The 22,003-nt window shown below is 31.7% G+C and overlaps 2 protein-coding genes across 3 annotated transcripts in view; one reads left to right on the forward strand and one right to left on the reverse strand.

The window, feature by feature from the left end:
- dup (chromatin licensing and DNA replication factor double parked) overlaps window positions 1-10,831 on the forward strand; it is a 97,414-nt gene extending 86,583 nt beyond the window's left edge. The window contains exon 10 of the mRNA XM_085811496.1: window positions 10,505-10,831. Within this exon, the coding sequence (XP_085667622.1) occupies window positions 10,505-10,644 (140 nt within the window). The 3' untranslated portion in view covers window positions 10,645-10,831. The remainder of the gene's footprint in view (window positions 1-10,504) is intronic.
- The window catches only part of aln (divergent protein kinase domain 1C), an 80,738-nt gene that overhangs the window by 33,303 nt on the left and 25,432 nt on the right, over window positions 1-22,003 (reverse strand). The gene's annotated exons all lie outside the window — the stretch shown is intronic.

Consider the following 22,003-nt stretch of genomic DNA (forward strand, 5'->3'; position numbering starts at 1 on the left):
AAAGAGACAGCTGTTAGTTACTATATGGATATTCTAGAAAAAATGGTCCTTGGGTTTCAGGAAGGATCTTAAAATATTCTCTAAACACTTCTAAAATATTACCAAGTGGCCCCCCAAAAAAATAACAATTAAAAATAAAATAAAATAAAATAAAAAGCAAAATTTAACAATACATCTGTGGTGCTTTTTAAATTATTTTCACAAAATTTAAAGGCTATAAGCAGAATTACGGGTATAACTGAATAACTGAATGTGGATGGCAACTCAAAGCCATCCAAATTCAGTTACAGACAGATATATGATTTTTCCCAGTTTTTAATCTTGATGCTTTTTCGCTAAAGCCAGACCATGCATTTTTGGAAAAATACTGGCTTATTTTTTACCTCCTAGATCTTCCTTTTCTTAACTTCTGTACTTCCACTACAAAATCCTCCAAGAACCCATTGTGAGGGGAAGAACATGACCTACATTATTGTTATTATTTTTGAATGCTTTTTCATCAATTTTAATGTTAGGACAAGAAGCAATTGATATTTACCTCTTATATAATTAGTCTAAGTTTTGGTTTGAAAAACTGAATAGATGTTAGCTTCTGTCTCCATAAATAAATTAATCATACAGTAGTAGCAAAAGGAATGCATGATCCAACAAACTACATTTGTTTTTGGACACCTTTTCTCTTTGTGGCATTAGGGCCTGTAAGATGCCAAGATTGCCTCTAATTGAATCTACTTTTAATTTGATCCTCATATATTTCTGTAAGATTGTCATTAGTTATTAAAGCCATTTAAATTTCACTAATGTACCACTAAACAGTCATCTTTTTGGATTTTATCCTTTGTAATGATAATGGGTTTAAACTTCAACAAATGTCTAACTTCTTTGATACTCATATTAGGCGTTAACTGACCAGCCATTTTGTCATAACGCCGCAGTGCGCAATGAATTGGAAGTTGATCTGTCAGCACTATCCTTATCTTCAGGGTAGATGTTTTTATTTGGCTTATAATTCCTTACTAAATGTAGTATTTCATCTCAATGTACTCCGTCTTTGATATGATTTACATCAAATTCCTCGTCATTATAATTTGCTTCCGATAGTGAAGAGGTTATTGAAAACGAAAAAATTTCGATTGACAAATTAGTCGGTATTCTCCACACAGCAATTATAGGACTTGAACAGCGGAACTTTGTAACTGAAGAAGAAATTATGTCTGTTTATAGAATTAAAGAGAAAGTATTATCACATAAAACGAAGCAACTTAAACAACTTACATTGAAAGAAATGTTTAATAAAGTAAACAAATAAATATTAAGCTTTTTTTTTTTTTTTTTTGTGTGTGTGTGTAAATTTTGATACCCTTTAGATCATAATTGTTCTTTATTTCATAAATTACGGTTTCATATTTTTAATTTTATAATTTCTGCCTGCCATCTTACCAGATTTAAACTGATGATCTATAATCCGGAAAAATCGATAATCCGGAATCGCCGAAGTCCCTACGAGTCTGGATTAACGACTTTTGACTGTAGTTAGAATTGGTAAGTGACAAAATAGCAGCTTGTGAATCGATGAAAAACACATTATTTTTATATAAGGAATTTTTAAATTTATCAGTTGCATATGTTATAGCTGCTATCTCTCCATCAGAATTGTCAGAAGACTTTCCAACAGGACAGCTAATACTGAAATTACTTGAACAGGCCCCAGACCCGTACATTTTATTGAACTTTCTGGTGAACTATCTGTATAAACATGGAACCATATATATGGAGGGAACCTGTAATGCATAGTAGCAGAGTTTGTACAGTCCGTAAGAATCTTTAAAAGTCCTTAAGTTTTTTGGGAATCAATTTTTGGTCTTTAAAAGTCCTTAATTTTTGACAAAATCGGCAGAAGGTCCTAAATTTTAATCATCTGAAATTTCTGTCTGTTTTTATTGACTGTCATTTCGAGTGTGAAGTAGCATTTTGGAGGAATATTTTGGGGCAATTCACTGATAAATAATATGGTTATCTTTTGAATGTGTGAGTGAGTTATAATTTGTTCCTATTTCTAATATAAACGGTGGGATACTCGAATTTCTGGGCAAGAAGCGAAACATAAGCATTTCGAAATTATTTCATTTTTTTCAAATGAAGAGCTCTTAAACAACTTTTCGCTTTTGGGAATTTGAAGTCTTTTATTAGACAGTTTTAAATTTAGCATCAATATTTTGGCAATTTTACAATCAGTTTTTTTAGACAGAAAATTTTTAATTTGAAGATCTGGGAATTTTTCAATGATTTTTTTAAAGAATATTACAACATAGAAAAATTTCATTAAAATAATGGTAATATACTGAAATTATATATGAGAAATAACATTAAAATTAAACATTTTTATTTTTTTGCTCTTGTATTATAAAGTGATTTTATTTTCCATTTTGGCAACTTATTATACAATAATTTGAATCTGAAAAATAAATTAGGTAATAAATGCTATAAACCTCAAGTTACAAAACAATTCTTAGCTAAAGCAAAATAGCTATGTAATTAATTAAAAATGTCTTCTTTTTAATTTTTCATGATAAGAATTTTTTCCCCATGTAATTGTTTCAGAATATGCATAAATTTTCTTTATAAAATTAATTTTACACTCTTTTCCTCTGATTTTCTCCCCCAAAAATATTTCTGGCCTTTGGCTGTTACAGAATTGGTAGGTATAATTTTTCTTTAGGATTTTAGACATTGCAACTTCGAAAGTTTAGAAGGATTTTGAAGGCAAGATTTAAAGACCCATGATTCTAGAAGATTCCAGAAAAATATGATAAAATGAAAAATGTTTTCATGGTATTAACACATAATAGATATATACGAATTTATTGCTTTTGGAGAATTTTTGAAAGAACAATGGAAACAAAATATTTGAATGTTTTACTTCTGATACTAGAAGTCTTTTTCTTAACATGTTTATCTTCCTTTTATTTTCTCTACTTTTCATTAGACACAAGCATGGAAAATATCAAAAATGCTTCTAATATCATCACATGGACAGCATTTCTAGAAAGGAATTTTTCTATAAGTAACAAAATAGAAAACTGACAATTTAAAAGATTTATCTTATATGTTTCAATGCATCATACACAGGGCTGGTGCTAGGCATTTTCCCACCTGATGCAATCTTTGTGGATCCTAAATTCTGGTGCCAGTGCCTGTTCTAAGTTTTAAAAGTTTTGCCATTTCTAGATTTTGTTGCTCCTTGTATCACTAAATTCTAAAAATTCTGCCCCACCAACTCTGTAACCAGGCCTTACCATATATAATTTCTTGTTTATTCTGACTGTTCATATTACTAAAGAAATAAATTTAGCAGCTTTTTCTATACATTCTAAATACATTTAGTTTTTTAGAATAACAGAAATCTTTAATTAAGTCCAAAAATTCTAAAATGAAAACTAAAGAAAGAAATTGAAGATATAAAGAAAAAAAATTCTTCAAAGATATGTACAGTCATTATTATGTAAATTAACCAATTGTTTATAATTTCTGCTTTTACTGTAACTTCCTCTTTCTGTTTCCTCACCACATTACAAATCACTTAGATAGTTTTTAAATTGAGGTTTTGGGATTGAAAGAGAGAGAATGTTTCTTGTCTCTGCTTGCATGCTACATTAGCTTCCGCCAGCTATGATAATTTGTAATTATTCATCTTGTATTATCACTGCCAACATTTGAATTTGTTATAATGAGAGAGTTACTGAGCCAGCTTAGATTAAAATTAAATTGTGTAGTCTTTGACTACTAATCTACATTTTTAGTTTAAATTTGACTGTTCCTCCTTAATTACATCACCATGAGCTATAGCTGATTTTGATAGCATAAGAAGATGCCTTTATGTTCTAAGTTCTTTTTAAATAAGAAGTTTAGTTAAACCTTAATCTAACTTTTTATTTACTTTCAAACACAGCAATAATTTGCTTCATATCTGTCAGGGGTTTTGGACTATTTAACTTTTACTAGATTAAGTAAAACCTCATAGGTACATTGTCAAGAGATTGACAAGTTAGGAGATAAAGCACACAGAAACTAGTGGGAACATTGGTATGCTTATTAAAATAAATTTCTAATTAATTGTTAGAAAAGGTGTTTAAAGAGAAGGAAATTGATATAAATTAGACAACATGTCTGGGAAGGCATCAAATTAAAAAGGTGCATAAATATTTTGTTGAGTGTTGTTGCTGCAAAACATAAATGTTTTGTAGCTTTTGATGTATAATTATCCTAATATCATTTAAGAATTAATGCCATAAGTTTCATGTATTTTAAACTGTGAAATGTTATTAGATTGTGATTTTTAATAGTGTTTTTTAGCAGAGTTTTTAAAAAATAAATAAAATTTTATAGTGGCCATGTAAATCTTTAATGACTAAGGGTATCTAACTACTTAATTTAATTATTTCTAACTAACTGCTCATCCTTAAAAGTTATCCCTGCTTATTAAAGCAAGTTCTTGCTTTTCATTAATCCTTACCATGGTCACAAGATGCAGCACAAAAGTGTAAAACTTATTCTTTGCATCTAGTGAGATTTAAAATAATACAAAACAACTTTCTGGTGCTTTAGTGCTTATTGGAACCTTAAAGTATATTAATTGGGTTACAGCCCCAAGAACTCTACATGAAGTTACAACACTAACTGCATCAGACAGAGTACAAATAATTTTGAAACTTGCCAACCATGTCTACATCAGGCTTTTAGGTTTGTTCTGATTAGCAGGTCTCTCTTTAGGCAACAGCCAATGTTCTGTTATAGATCATACTGATTATGATTTTACTTCTCATTTTTATCCTATGACGTTTGACATAAAATCTACCTGCTATTTACTAATCCTCTAGACTGAGCAAGTATGTGATAAAATAAGACATAAAAGAAGGGGGGGGAATCAACCTAAAGTTAACTATTAGTAAAATGTAAATAAAATGTCACTACTCTTCTTTCAAATATGTCCAACTGTTATAAGTGTAAATTATTTAATGCTACTTGAAAAAGTTTTAATCTGATTGTATTCTCAAATTTGTTTTATAATATGTTTATTAAATTATGCTTAATAATAATACATCCTACTTACCACTCTTATTTCATTCTTAAGATGGTATTACAAAAGTGAAGTTCAGGCATAAATAATATCTTTAATTGAATTTATTCAGTTCCCATTTACTGATAGGTCCTTAATTTTATTCATTAATAGCTCTTAGAAGTAATTAAAAGTATTTAATTTCCATGTGCAGAAATTTGTACATTGCTCGACATTGAAAATGCAACACCAAGAAAGAGTGGTCAGAAATTTTTTTAAATTTTAAGAGTGGACGCACGTCACTAAGTTATGCGAATGATGTGAAATGCGCAGCTCTCCGACGTACGTGAAGTAAGATATAAGGGAAGGAACGTGCAAAATGGGCAATATAAGCGTCGTTATTTCTGCCAGACGAATTAGCGAAGAAAGTTGGTTTTTGTCCCGGAGGATACGTGTAATAGGAGAGAATGCCAGGCCACCGTCAATGAAGGCACTTCCAGTAGATAGACGATTTTACGAGGGGTATGGTGATCGGACTGAGAAGGGCGGGTTGGTCCTTACGTCAAATTGCAGCTGATACCCACATGAATGTGAACTTGGTGCATCGGCTATGGTGAACATGGCTGGAACAAGGAAATGTGGGAAGAAGGAGGAGTGCAGGTGCAGCCAGAGTGATGTCAGCACGCGTGGATTGACGCATCCGCCGACAAGCTGTGGCGGTCCCGCAAGTCACTTGTACCGCGATTGTGCAGCATGTGCAAGATACCATGGATGTTCCCATGTCGACCTGAACCATTTCCCATCGATTGGTTGAACGCAGCCTGCACTTGTGGCGTCCGTTAAGAAGACTGCCATTGACCCCTCAGCATAGACGCCGATGCTTAGAATGGTGTTGGACTGGAGCGATGTGGATGATAGAATGGCGAAACGTTGTATTCTCAGATGACTACGCTTCTGTTTATCCAGTGACAGTCACCGCATATGCGTGTGGCGTCGACGTGGAGACATATCTAATCCAGCAGTTAGTGTGGAATGCCCCACCGCACGACAACGTGGCATAATGGTTTGGGGCGCTATTGCCTACGATTCCATGTCACCTCTAGTTCGTATTCAGGGCACTATGACAGCCCAACAATACTTGGATAATGTACTGTGGCCGGTTGCAATCCCCTACCTTCAGGGGCTGCCTAATGCAATTTTTCAGCAGGATGATGGCCGACCACACAGTGCTCGAATCTGCCAACATGCTCTGCAAAATATACAGATGCTTCCCTGGCCACCGTACTCCCCTGACCTGTCACCAATCGAACATGTGTGGGATGTGATTGGAGACTCTGCCCCTGCCTCGTTCAGAAGATGAACTGTGGCAAACGGTCGAAAGGGAATAGAGAGCCATCCCTCAGGACATCATCCGCACTCTTATTGACTCTATGTCTAGACATGTTTCTTCGTGCATTGCTGTCCGTGGTGGTACTACATCCTACTGAGCTGACGCTGTTCTCGCTCTATATTCTGACTATCATTTTGAAATAAAGATCACTTATTGTTGCTTGCTGTCTCTGTATTTTTTCCAAATTTCATCACTTTCTGACCACTCCTTCTTGGTGTTGCATTTTCAATGTCAAGCAGTGTACAAGCCTTGAGTAGCTACAGCAGAATTTTTTAACTCATTCAGAATGGAAAGGTGCTTGTCGACATTCAAAACAAGATTCAGGTGTTTTTCCAATTTGAAACAGGATTCTACTCCTGTGAGTAAACCTGGCGATTGGGCATAGGAATATCGTAAGTACGATAAATATCAGTAGTTAAAAGGAAGGATCCATGAGTCTTTAGTCTTTCACTTGCTAATCTATAGTAACTTAAACAATTTTCTTTCCTTAAGATTTTTGCAACGAAGTTCGTAGCATCCCTTTGGCACATTTCACTTAAAGCCTCCAAATTTGTTTGTAATTCCATAGCAAAAAAAAAAAAAAAAAAAATGATTTTGTGCCACGAATGAGTGATCAGTCACAGTATGTTGTTTTAGAAAATACCAAGCTTGCTTGTAATAATCTGAGGCGATAATACAAACCTCATTACCGTATTCAACAGTACAATGAAGGTAGCTTTTATACGCTGTACCCAAAACATCTTAGGTCGAGCCCCAAGTAATACCAGCCAGATGTTTCAATAGTTTAGATTTCAAATCTCCTCAATCAATGGCTCCATTTATTTTTTTCCCCAAGATAATTTTGGGTTTAAATGAATGCCCGAGTAGACAGTATCATATGTTCTGTTTAGATCCTTATTATTATAATGAAGGTGAATGTCATGGTATTTAGTACTAAAGGAGAACAATTGGAAGGTATTTTTTTTTTTTTTCAGTATTTACTACCATATTATTTTCATGAGTCTAGGTATTAACATTTAATGCCTTTTGTAAGACACTCTCCATGCCAAAAAAGTCAGATCCCATAGCATTCCCAAATCATCAACAAATAACAAGATATTAATGCCTGGAACAGATCTAGAAATATTGTCAATTAAATCATTTATTATAATATTAAGAAGAATAGGACTCAGTACACTCCCTGAGGTAAACCCTGTTGTTTGTCGATAACCTGACACATTTTCACTACATTTAACACTTATAAATCGATCGCTGGTCAAAAATTTTTTTAATCCATTTATATAAGTTACCAGAAATGCCACAGGAAATCAGCCTTTTAAGCAATCCAGCTCACCATACGTTATAAAAAGTATTTTTGAAATCTATAAATACAGCAAGGGTTTCTCTGAAAGCCATCCTTTATCTCTTGAGATCTATTCTTTGAAAACTTTCCTGCCCTTCAGAAATCATACCAGCTTTGTCCAACACAAACAACAATCTGTTAGCAACTAATTTCTCAGTTAGGCGGTTGCTGTTCAAATTCTCTACAGATGTATTATGTTAGAGAATTGGTAATTTCATAGTCTACCTCCAGGCATTTGGCAAACCATTAGATAGTAATTTGTAGGTGCTACGTTCAGAAATTATAGTGTCTGCTAGCAAAGTCACTGAATGGTATCCTAGGTCATCTTTGTATTGTATCTCTTATTGTCATGGAGGTACGCACATCCTTAAGATTAATTATTGTTGCCTACTTTTGCAACAAGGCATGTTATACCTGTTGCAACTGCTGCAAGTACAGACTCAGTGAAGATGGGACCTGCTGGTAGTACCTTGTAATGCACCACTTGGCGAGACACAACTCGTGATTTTGTGTGGGTGCAGAGGTGATCTTGAGGTATGAGGCACATTGTCATTGTTGTGACAGCCAATGTCTAATGTGCTTAGGAGTGTCTTACAAGACTCAGTTTTTGTCAGTCATGAGCACTCAACGAAATATATGTGTGTTGCAATGCCAGCACAGCAACAACAAATAGTATGTCCAGCTGATGATGATGTGTGAAGTACACACGTGTCACCTTCCTAATGAAGTGCAAGTGAAGTCTGACTGTTTCGTTGGAGAGCTGGAAGTGCGAGTCCATTTTAAAGGCTCAAATCTATCGACTTGATTTAAGGAACCTTATAGCTGCTGATAGACTTTCATTTAAATCATGCAGTAAATGATAGTGAATGAACTGTTTTGATATCTCCATTTCTCTTTGACAATAGATAAGCTGTTATTGTGCATGCATGAGTGCAGGTCAGTTGTCACACTAATTTGATTAAAAGAAAAGCATATTTTGCTTAATGCATTATAGTGACACAAATAAAAAAAATATCATCTGATGAATCTAACTGTTCAAATAGAAAGATGATTACGAATCATATAAATATTTTTTTTCCTTTCAGAAATCTTTATAACTCAATTGTTTATGACCTATAAAAAAACTGTCTAATATATTCAGATAATTATTACAGTTTTATGTTCAGTATATTAAAAAAATTGCTTTAAGGATTTTGTTAGTACAGTCAAATACCGAAAATCCGCCGACCTGAAATCTGCGTTGCCTCTCAAAACATAAACATTTAGTTTATTGGTTCCGGAAACTGAAACATCGAGTATGAAATATCGAAGAAAAAATACTTACTGGATAATGATGTCATACCGAATAATAATGAGTCATAACGGATATACCAAATTATTGACATCATGATAAGAGATTTTTCCCCCTCCAATCTGCATCGAGGTAAAAAAGCAGACGATTAACTCAACTCTTCTTTCAAGTTCACACTTCACGTTGTTGTACTTTCTGAGCTTTGCTATTTCATGAAATTGTTTAGTGATGTCCCCCCCCCCTCTTTTTTTTTTTTTTTTTTTTTTATAAATATATATATATATATATCCGGATATTTTGTGGATAAATTAAGAATATTTTAAATTTCAGCGCTTTGTAATAAGACATAAGAAATGCACTCGTGATTTTACTGCCTGCTACGTTAAAAAACGTAAACACGTTGCATTGACGGTAATGAAAAAAGTGGAAATTCTGCTAAAGTTGGAGGTAGGTGCTTCTGCTCGGTTTATAGCAGAATCGTATGGAATTGCCACCCGGATTGTGTACGATATATGGAACAATAAAGAAAAGCTGTTGAAATTTTACAGCAACAGTGATTCTAACACCGGAATCCGAAACTGGAAATCTTTACATGAGACGAAATCGGCAAACCTCGATGCTGTCTTGTACGAGTGGTTCCAGCAGCGGCGAAGTGATGGGGTACCTATTTCAGGACTGCTCCTGGGAGAAAAGGGGAAGCAGTTTCATGCTGATTTAAAAATAGAGGAGCCTAATGTAAATGAACAATATAATATAATTAGTTTATACATGTAATAATAATTTAATGCATATAATTAATTATTGTATTAATGTATATAATAATTTAATTAAATGTGTCTAATACACCTTATTAATTTTGCACTTTTAATGTGAATATTATCTCTTCTGTCCTGAAATCCGCACAACCTCTGGTACCAAGCGTTGCGGATTTCTATACTTCTACTGTACAGAGTTGCAAGAAATATTCCCAAATATGATATTAAAATACTTTCAATATCTTATAATTAAAATCTTAAAATTGATTTTTTCATCTTTAAAAATCTTTTAGTACTTTAGTAAAAAACTTTTAATAAACATACTTTAATATTATACAGCATATTGAATAAGTTTGTCTGGAGATTTCTGCCAGTGAAACTTATAGATTAACAAAAATTTAATTAAATTCTCAGTTTTCTTAATTTTTTGGGTAAGCATATTTTAATAATTTAAAAAAATCTAATTTAACAATGCCCATTTTCTTTATTTCTCAAATTTTTTAATTTGGTGGAAATTTTGTGTATGATGAAAGTTAGTGTAATTATTATCAGTTTTACACGCCACATTAAGTACTATTATTTTATGGTATATTTTGAATTGCACATGATAAAGGTGTAAAATTTTATTTCATATTTATTAATTAATTAATGTATTTTCTGTATGGTTTAGATGAAGTGAAAGAACATCTCCAACTTATAACTGAAAAATTTCCTGGCTGGCTAACTTTTATTCAAATTCCTAAAGGAGAATATATAACAATGGACAAGAAGAGAAACATCAGTGAAATGTTAGATACTCTTAAAGTCTGACGATATACTACAGAACAATTTTGTGATAATTATATATAAGGTTTTAGAGCTATCTTTTAAAAATATTTTTTATATAATCCATTTTTGTACCTACATCTTTTAAACTATTCTTGTGTAATCATTTTAAAGTTTTGAATTGATATGCATTATGTATTTTTATGATATATTAAAGAGAAATTATATTTAAGTGTACTTACTTTCATAGAAACTAATACACACACACAGAATTCTGCAGTTGGTTTCAGCAACCTTTTACACTTACTGTGCCGAAACATTCTACAGATTTCTGAAAAATAATTACATGCGTCTGTCAAAAACCAGTTATGTTTTCTATGAAAAACAATGCTTATTAATAATCAGCATGTATTAATAAGATTAGAAAATATATTGGAAAGAAGTATGTTGAATTATTCACTTACTTTGATGAGACCTATGCCCTTGCTTCTCCTTGCTTAGTTGCTGTATGTTGGCACTGTACTTCAACATTTTTAGCTTGATGTATTTTTCTGAATTTGAAGTTGTCAGGTGACTTTTGTTTGTGTTCAAGACATATTCTTGTGTGGAAGAACCTGCTTATATATATAGCTGTATTTGAAAGCAGAAAAGAGAGTAAATGCTATCTTCTTTAAAATGCAAAAATTTCAGGTATGGATGCCCAGCACTTGAATGTCTGTAGAACTGTTTGAACTGTTTTGTTCAAGACATATGCATAACTGTAAAAATTTTGTCGCTCACAATTCTGATATCTTAAACTCTGTGTTCTATCTTAAAATCAACAGTTCCCATCCATTCAAAAGCAGACAGATGAAATTCATTAAGTTTGATAAAGTAAGAAAACATAGGCCCATAATTTTATAAGTCTTTTCCTCATACTGTAAATTCTGCTTTGAGTGCTTCTGCATATTCCATGAACTCATCTGTGTGAAAGATTATGGTAGTTATTATAATACTATTTGCTCCTTACCTTGAAAAAGCTTGTTTAACATATTGAGATGTGCTGTAATATAACAACTTATATAGAAAACCTTCATCACTCAATTCTGTGAAATATATATATATTATATATAAGAAACAATTTTATTGTATCCAACTATGACACAAATACATCCAACACCTTACTGCAGCGAAACCAGCAAAAGTTACTGTATAAAGGCCAATCACCATACGAGCTCTGCATTTTTTCTAGCAATGACGTGAGAAAAATTAACAGTAAAGTTAACAGTTTCCTTCTGAGCTGAAGAGATCTTCAAACACAAATTCTGTTGATATATAATGCAATGTAGGCTTAAAATATAACTGGCTACATGATCTCCAAGGAGGTTTACAAAATGCTTGTTCCTGCCAACTAAAGCAGGAGCACCATCAGTGGTAATGCAAAATATATTTTAACATTAGTATTTTGTTTTCTAAGTAACTTAGAAATGTGAAAGCTACGTTCTCTCCCTTAGTTGTACCATGAAGTGGGATCAAGCAGCACAGTTCCTAATGAACATGGTCACCAGTCACTGCAGCTAACTAACACATCAGTGACACTGAAGGCAGAAACTTTTTGTAAATATATCGTTTGTTTTTCAGATACATATTCTGCATCTCTGTTATATGTCTTCCCGTTGATCTGGTGGAAGCAGATATTTTTCAAAGATTGATTGTTTGGTAAATCACTGAACAAAAGTTCATCACAAATTGCCAGCATTTCTAACAAATTATCTATCTGTGAACAGATTCCCTTTAATGTGAAGCAGTCAATTTTACAGCTAAATTCAGTGGTCTTGTTTTTAGTACCAACTTCCTGACTAAATACTTTTGTTATCTGGAAACTGCCCCACTGATTACTTCAGTTTCTCCCTCCAATTTTGTATATGATAGCTCATGTTTGGTTTGGAAGTATCTTTGTGCATTTGATGTTAGAATCGCCACACTTTTGCAATACAGAGTGCAAATAGCCTGATCTTTTTGTAGTATAAATCTATACTCACTTCTCCAGAAAGCATGAAAAGAACAAACTTCTAATTAGGTACTAAAATTTCTAAATTTGGTTACTCTTCAAACGACGTAAAGACAAAGCATACAGAAATATGCTGGCTAGAAGACTGAAAATCAAATCTTTGCCTGTCATTGTAAACATGCACTGTGCTACATCAGACTTTGCAACGTTTCTGAAAACAAGCATGCTCAAACTGTGGCCCACGAGGAGGATACAGTAACTTGCACCATTTGAAATTTAAAGCTATGGACTTATTAAATATGCATATTTTGGCTTAGAAAGGTGTATTTATAATTTGCAACAAAAAATATATTGAGGACACTTAGTAATGTCTGGAAAGAAAATGGAAAGTGCAATATTAAATAATCAAAATACATAATAAAATAAACAACAAATGCAATATAATGCAGATGAGAATATTATATGTGTATTGTCATTGTATGAAAAGCGTTATGGTGATAAGAAGGCTATTGGAGATCAAAAATTTACTTTGAAATGTTAAATTTTTGAACAATTCATATAATGAATTGTTTATCAAAGAGAACCTAAAGTCTGTTAATAGATATTAATTGACCACTATACTGGCATACCACATGTGAAGTATAAATGAAATTGTATGTATAAATTATACTTTGTAATTTGAATCATATGTGTAGTAAATTACAAGATGTAATGTCAAAACATTGAATTGTGAAAATAGTGTGTAATTTGTTAAAAATATAGTGCCAAATCATAAATATTCCAAAATTGTGAAATTATGCTAAAAAATTCAAAGAATGTTGTGACAACTGTGATGAACTTAGTGCAAGATTATGATAGTGTAGTGACATGTTGTGATACATAACTTCAGACTAGTTCTACAAAGGACTTGTGGCATAGACATCATGACTCAAGTCTTCAGTGCCATGATATGGCAGTTTTCTTTGTTGGCTGGAGGGAATTTGAAGGCAAGCACTCACATTTTTCATTCCGAGTTCTAATTCGACTGTGTAGAAATGGAAGCCAGCTAAAGAGATTGTAAATAATCTGATTTAGAAGTTGCTCGCTCTCTTACTATTACGCATTCTTGCCTTTCGTATCTTGATGAAGCTAGCATGAATGAAGGCAGTTAAAAATGTTTGACAACTTTTTTTCACCGAATTGGCATGGCATTCTTCATTAGCAAGATTTAATGTTTCTTCATGTAATTATTCCTTTGCTTAAGCTGTGAACATCTTTAATATTTATTCATCATGAAGATTGTATTCTTCATTAAACACCTTGCTAGATTGAAGGAAATCCCATATATTCTGGAGGATGCCGAGGAAACTTCCATGTGCCATTTTTTTACTTCGAGACACGAGGCAGAAGAAAAGCAAGAATTCCACCAAGGATTAAAAAAATAGCTGGACAGTTTTCATTCCTACCAAGTTCTATAAAATTCTGCGAGCATTTCATCTAAAAATAATTAATGACTTATAAGATATTTCGAGATTCTGCTTCCTGCTATGTCCTGTTCTTCATTGACCAATTCTAAGTGTCATCATGTGATACATGTTTACCTGAGTTTCTTTGTGGCTGAATATGTATCGGAATTTCTATAACACTCCAGGTGAAGTCTTAATATCTTCTTTTTGGATTATTGCATCAGAATGCAATCTATGGTCATATTAATAATTATCTCTTACTATAGATAATCATTTCTTAATATTTTGACAACCCCCTTCATATATATTTACTTATTTTATAGATAAAAAAAGTTAAGAACTTAATTCACACAGACATGAAAATGTAAAATCAAAACCAGTAAAAATGTTTTTTTCTCCGGTCTGTTTCTACATTTCCTCGAATTGATATATACCTCAGATACTTAAAAAAATTATTATGAAATCGTCCTGTGTCAGGTGCTGCCCTGTTCTATAGGTTAAAGGAATTTCAAATTTCTCTCATTTAGTTACAATTTATAAATTTAATATAAGCAAAATATTATATTAAATGGTACAAAGTTACTTTTTAAAAAATATATCAAGAAAATATTGAATTAAAAATACTGTTTGAGTGTTTGCATGTAAAGGTTAATATTAAAATTCTGAATTGTATTGGTAGTAATTTTTTTAAATACTATATAAACGTTCAAAAATCGGTGCAAGTTTTCAAATGCATTTTTACAGTATTATATAACTTGAAAAAGAATATATGATTGAAATGCAACATGTAATAATATGATAGCTCTCTTAACAAAAACAGAGAGAATGAATTTTTGACAAATATATTCACAATGATTGAGATATTTCACAGAAATAGATTTTCAACATATAACCTTTGAATCAAGGTTCGTACGGTCCTTAAGAGTCCTTAAGTTTTTTGGATTCGATTTTTGGTCCTTAAAAGTCCTTAATTTTGGCCAAAACAGGCAGAAGGCCCTTAATTTTAATCCTGTGAAATTTCTGTCTGTTTTTATGACTGCCATTTTGAGTGTGAATTAGCAGTTCGGAGTATATTTTTGGTGATTCACTAATATGTATGGTTATTTGAATGGGTTACGATTTCCTATTTCTAATATAAATGGTGGGATACTCGAGTTTCTGAGCAAGAAGTGAAACAAGTATTTCAAAATTATTTCACTTTTTCTACTGAAGAGCTCTTAAACAACTTTTCGCTTTTGGAGATGAGAATTCTTTTATTGAACGGCTCTAAATTTGGCGACTTATCAACATTTTGGCGATTTTTAAGATCAGTTTCTATAGAAAATTTTAGTTTCCATGATTTGGGAATTTTTCGACGATTTTTTTTTAACATTCCAACATTGATAAATATCATTAAAATAATGGTATTATATTTAAAAAATATGTTCTTTTTAATTTTTTCATGATAAGAGTTTTCTCATGTAATTTTCTCAGAGTGTTCAGAATTCTCAGAATATGCATAAGTTTTCTCTATAAAATTAATTTCACGCTTTTTCCATCTGATTTTTTTAAAAAATATTTCTGGCTCATTGCTGTTACAAAATTGGTAGGCGTAGTTTTTCTTCCGGATATTAGACATTACAACTTGGAAAGTTTAGAAGGATTTGAAAGCAAGATTTATAGACCCATCATTCCAGAATATTTTAGAAAATTGTGACAAAATGAAAAATTTCTCTATGGTATTAACACGTAATGGATGTATTTTGCAGAAAGTTTGCAATGAATTTCTTACTTTTTGGAGAACATCTGGAAGAACAATGAAAACATAATATTTGAATGCTTTACTTCTGATACTAGAATCTTTTTCTTAACATGCTTTTCTTCCCTTTATTTTCTCTACTTTTCACTAGACACAAGTATGAAAAATATTAAAAATGCTTCTAATCTTATGACATGGACAGGCATTATAGAAAGGAATTTTTTATTAATAAATTGAAAACTGGCAATTTAAAAGATTCATCTAATATGACTTAATGCATCATACACAGGTCTGACGCTAGGCATTTTCCCACCTGGTGCAATCACATGAAATATTGAACTTATCTCTCTAGATCCTAAATTTTGCTGACTAGTGCCTTTCTAAATTCTGCTTCCAGTGCCTGCTCTAAATTCTAAAAGTTTTGCCATTTCTACATTTTGTTGCTCGGTGTGTCACTAAATTCTAAAAATTCTGCCACATTAGCTCTAACCGGCCCTTTCCACATATAGTATTTCCTATTTTTCCTGAATGTTCATATTACTAAAGAAATAAAATTAGCAACTTTTTCTATGCATTCTAAATGCATGTAATTTTTTTTTTTTTTTTTTTTTTTTTTTTTTTTTTGAATAACAGAAATCTTTAATTAAGTCCAAAAATTCTAAAATGAAAAGGAAGCGTGTTGAAGAAAGCAACTGAGAACATACAGAGAAAGAAAATTATTCTTCAAATATATATACAGGTATTATTATGTAAATTACCCAGTTGTTTATAATTTCAGAATTTACTATAATTTCCCGTTTCTATTTCCTGCCCAGAATGCAAATCGCTTAAACAGCTTTTAAACTGAGGTTTTTGGCATGTAAGATAGAAATGTGTTTTTAATCTCCGCTTGCTCGTTGCATTAGTTCCTGCCAGCTCTGATAATTTGCAACTTTTTGTCTTTGCATTATCGCTGCTGACATTTGAATTTGTTATGATGATAAAGTTACTGAGCCAGCTTAAATTAAAATTAAATTGTATAGTCTTTGACCACTAGTCCAAACTTTTTTGTTTGAATTTGATTGTTCTTGTTTAATTACATCACCATAAATTGCATTTGAATTGGTTAGCATAAGAACACGACTTTAAGTTCTTTTTAAATAAGAGGCTTATTTAAACATTTGACTTCGTAGTTACTTTGAGACACAGCGATAACTTGCTTCACGTCTGTCGGGAGTTTTTGGACTATTTAACTTTTACCAGATCAATTAAACCCTCATAGGTACATTGTGGAGAGGTTGACAACTTAGGAGATAAAGTATGCAGAAACTAGTCAGAACATTGGTTTGTGTATTCAAACAGATTTTTAATTGTTAGGAAAGATGTTTAAAGAGAAGAAAATTGATATAAATTAAGCCAAAATGTCTGGGAAGGCTTCAAATTAAAAAGATGCATAAATATTTTGTTGAGTGTTGTTGCTACAAAACATAAATGTTTTGTAGCTACGAAAGGCATTAAAAGCTACAAAACTACAAAACATAAATGTTTTGTAGCTTTTAATGTATAATTATCCTAATATCGTTTAAGAATCAATGACATAAATTACATGTATTTTAAAGTGTGAAATTTTATTAGATTGTGATTTTAATAGGGACTTTTAACAATATTGTTAAAAAATAAGTAAAATTTAATAGTAATCATGTAAATCCATACTGACTAAGGTTTTCTAACTACCTAATTTAATTTATAACTAACTGCTTAGTCTTAAAAATTATTTCTGCATAATGAAGTGAGTTATTGCCTTTCATTATTCCTTAGCGTGGCACAAGGTTTAAACACAAAAATGTAAAAATTCATGTAAAACTTATTCTTAGTATCTAGTGAGACCTAAAATAATACAAAGCAACTTAGTGTCACCTCTGGTGCTTTAGTGGCTTATTGGAACCTTAAAGTATATTAACTTGGTTACAACCCCTGGAGCTCTACACGGAGCTACGACACTAACCGCAACAGACAGAGCCCAACTAACTTTCAAACCTAGCTAACCGTGCCCACATCAGGCCTCTCTTTTGTTCTGATCAGCAGGTCTCTCTCTACGCAAGGAGCAGCGGTGACAACAGCCAGTCTTTTGTTATAAATTATTCTGATTATGATTTTACTTCTCATTTTAAACTATGACGCTTTACATAAAATCTACCTGCTATTTACTAAACCTCTAGATTGAGCAAGTAATGAGACAAAAAAAATCAACATGAAACTAAAATGTGAATAAAATGTTACTTATGTTTTTTCAAATATACTGAACTGTTGTAAGTAAAATATTTAATGCTGTTTGATAAATTTCATAAAGTATATCTTATGCTCGAACTAATTAATAATTATGTTAATTAAGTTATGTTTAATTATAATGCATCCCACTTACGGATCTATATTGTTTTTTGCGTGGTATTACAAAAGTGAAGTTCAGGCACAGATAATATTTTAAGTGAATTTATTAATTTGCTATTTTCTCATGGGTCCTTAATTTTTTCAGTAATGGTCCTTAAAAGTACTTAATTTCCATGTGCATATGTGTACGAACCCTGTTGAATGGATATGAAAGCTTCTTCCTCTATACCAGTGGTTCTCAACCTTTTTCGCCCCGTGCACCCCTTCATGATTACTAGAAAATCATTCCTGCCCTCATTTCCCAAATTAAAAAATATATATACATTCAAAATCGTAAAAACAACCTTGTATTTAGCGTAGGTATAATGAAACACTCAATCGATTTCGAGGGCAGCTAAAGGTCCCTCCTCATCAGAAAAAGAAAGAAGAAAATAAAGGAGGAGTCAAAGAAACACGTGGTCCTTATCAGCACTGCACGTGGTTATAACTAGATTTTTAATCAGAGTTATAACTAGATTTTTAATTGAGTTATAACCACGTGCAGTGCTGATAAGGACCACGTGTTTCTGTGACTCCTTCTCCTTTATTTTCTTCTTTCTAGGTATTTCTTTCTCCTGATGAGGAGGGACCTTTAGCTGCCCTCGAAATCGATTGAGTGTTTCATTATACCTACGCTAAATACAAGGTTGTTTTTACGATTTTGATTGTCACATTAGCGTGTTTCTCTTCTAGTCTATATATACATTATTTAAATTATTTCTCATGTTTTATAAATTAAATAAGTATAAAAAGTGTTGATAAATACCAAAACTTGAATAAAAGTAGCTTTTTTATATTTATAAATTAAACTTAAATATTTAACAGGAAAAAAAAAAAAAAAAAGCTGGCTGCATTTTCTACCCTTGAAACTGTGATTTCCCCCTTAGTTGAGAATACCTGCTCTACACAGTATGCTTTAGAATAGGGATCATCTAACCTGTAAGATTTGACAGCCTACAGTGTATTTAGCTTATTTCTGCAAATCTTTTTTTTTTCCCTTAAAACGAAATTTATGAAATATAAATTACAGATATCTTTACTGAAAATTTGCAACATCAGTTATAATGCAATAATATAAATATTCAGATCGACTTGAAAAAACTAAGTGAACAGAAATATTGCAGTGATATTTGTTTTTTTTTTTTTTTTTTTTTTTTTTTTATATATATATATATATATATAAAGGTCCAAAATCCGGAATGATCTAGAAGTCAGACCTGCAACCTACTTACAACCTTCTTTTTGGGGGTGGGGGGATTTTTTTTAGAGCTTTACCCATATGCATTTGATATTTTTTCATAATAAAATGTGCAGAGAGTCACGATCCTTAACTTCACTTTGGTACTAAATAAAATACCTCCATATTAAAAAGCAATCATTTATTAGCATAAATTTGCATGATTATAATTTGACTCTGTAGCCACCATTTTTCTTGGCATAATTTATATCCCTGAAGCCAACTTAGAGAATCATTATTTATTATTTTTTCTTTCGTCACTGCATAACTATCAACATATGGCAGCTTGAGAAAATGACTCTGCAGCGAAGTCTCAACATTTTTTTTTTCCTTTTTAAATATTAGTAACTGAATATTGAAGAACATGGTAATCCCTTATGCTGACATTATGCTTGGGGATAATTACAGACTTCAGCTAACTGTGCGACAAAGTGTTAAATGTGTTGAGGAGAGACATTTAACAGAAATTTTTTTATATATGCAAAAAAATAGATTTTGTTAGATACTCATAGGCCAAAAGATTACATTTAATGCTGTCTGAACTAAGAATAATGGATTTGTTATTCAGATAAGCACAGGGCTGACGCAAGAGCTGCTGTGTCTGCAACCTGTGGCAAAATTTTTAGAATTTATAGAATCACCAAGCAACAAAATTAAGGAATGGCAAAATCTTTAGAATTCAGCGAAAGCACTGGGATGCAAAAATTTTAGAATTTAGAGAGGTGTTTGGCAGCTGAATTTAGGACTCACAGAGACTGCACCAGGCTGCAAAATCTCTAGTGCTGGCCATGGATAAGCCTTAAACATATGTGGGAATTTTATTTATTCATGACTTGGATAAGTCTTGGGCATGTGCGAGAAATAAACTATAATAAATAACTAATATAATTCAGGTTTAACTTCATCAGTGTGCGATAGAAGCAAGACAAAATTTAGTGGAACAACATGTCTTTAGTCGTCAATCTCATGATACATCTCCTATAGCGTATAGGCAGATGCTAACTAAGCTTTGTAATGACAACTGTGAATTTGAGGGTTTTCAGGTATCACAAACAAGAAACCAGCAAAACAACTTGAATTGAAAGAAATGTTTAAAAAAGCAAACAACTAAATATTGAACTTTTTTTTAAATTATTGATTCTCTTAATGTCATAAATGCTTCATTATTTCATATTTTTAATTTTATAATTTCTACATGTCATCTTACTAGATTTAAAATGATGATCTAATATCTGGAATCAGCAAAGTTCAGATTTCGTACTGTAAATATTTTAATGTTTTATTGATTATTATAGTTATATTCATTTATGTAAGGTCATAAATGTTTAAGTGTTCAATAAATATATATATATATATATACATCACTTGGCACTCTAATTGTGCATATTCAAGAATATTTACATTTTTGATATTATAGTGATAGGAAATGAGGACATGAAAATTACATCCTAGCAGGGTAGAGAGCCAAGCTGAAGTGCGTAGTTATCCTATATGGAAGCACACAAAGAGAAAAGTTTTGGTTTGAGTTAAAAAGTTTCAGTTTCCAATTATTATGTCCTCAGCGCTGCGCAGGCCATGCTAAATGGAATGATCCAGAGAAGTTATTTAACAGGTTACCATTAGTTTAAATTATGATTTTGATTTACACATCTTTTATCTTACATATATATAAATTTTTATTGAACACTATATACCCACATAGTGCAGCCCATTGGAATAAAATGCATTTGTAAAGCAGCCCACAAAGTCTTTTGGGTTGGATACGTCTACTTTAGAACAAAATGTTGCTGGCTGGTTCAAAATGATTTCTCCTTTCATCATTGAAGAAATTATTTAACTATCTGACTAGGAGTTGCAGCTTTAAAATTCATTGTTATCTTCTGTTATCTGCAAATTAAATTTTGTTCTGTATGCTTTTTAGGGTTCTCTTGCCTCCCAGTTTCATAATTATGTGTATCTGTTAAGTAATAACAATAGAAGTTATCTGCTCTTTTTTAGTATGTAGTTTTCCAAAGAATCAGGAGTGTAATACTTCCTGTACAATGAAGTTATATATCATAAAGCACAATATGAAAGTGCAGCATTAGTAAATCTAAATCAGGGGTTCCCAGTGTAGTTTATATTGACCCCTGAGAATCAATGAAAAGTTAAAGGGGTCAAGAACTGAAAATGCACTGGCAATTGATTGTTATAATCAAGTTTGTATTGATAACACACAAAAAAATAAATAAAAATGAAATAAAAGTGAAAATTTTTATTCATATAAAGCTGCATCCTGTATTAAAGAAAAAATCATATAAAATAAATATATTTATGATCATAAATTTTTTATGTGATAAGTTCAATATAAAAATTAAAATGCAAGAACATAAGAAAAATAGAAGAATAAGGATGCAAAACTTGAATGGGAAACAAGATATAAGTTGAGAATATTTTTGAACAAAGTGATTTAAGAATTAAGCAGTTCTAAGCTTTAAATATATATATATATATATTGAGAAATGCAGCTATTGCATTAATTAAAATTTAACTTATGTAAACTAGAATCTGTGATTTTGTTTTTGAAAGTTTGTTTACGTTTACAAAAT

The sequence above is a fragment of the Stegodyphus dumicola genome, chromosome 2 (genome assembly GCF_044657685.1).
Source record: "Stegodyphus dumicola isolate Sdum_Otavi_A_Nest chromosome 2, ASM4465768v1".
NCBI lineage: Eukaryota > Metazoa > Arthropoda > Arachnida > Araneae > Eresidae > Stegodyphus > Stegodyphus dumicola.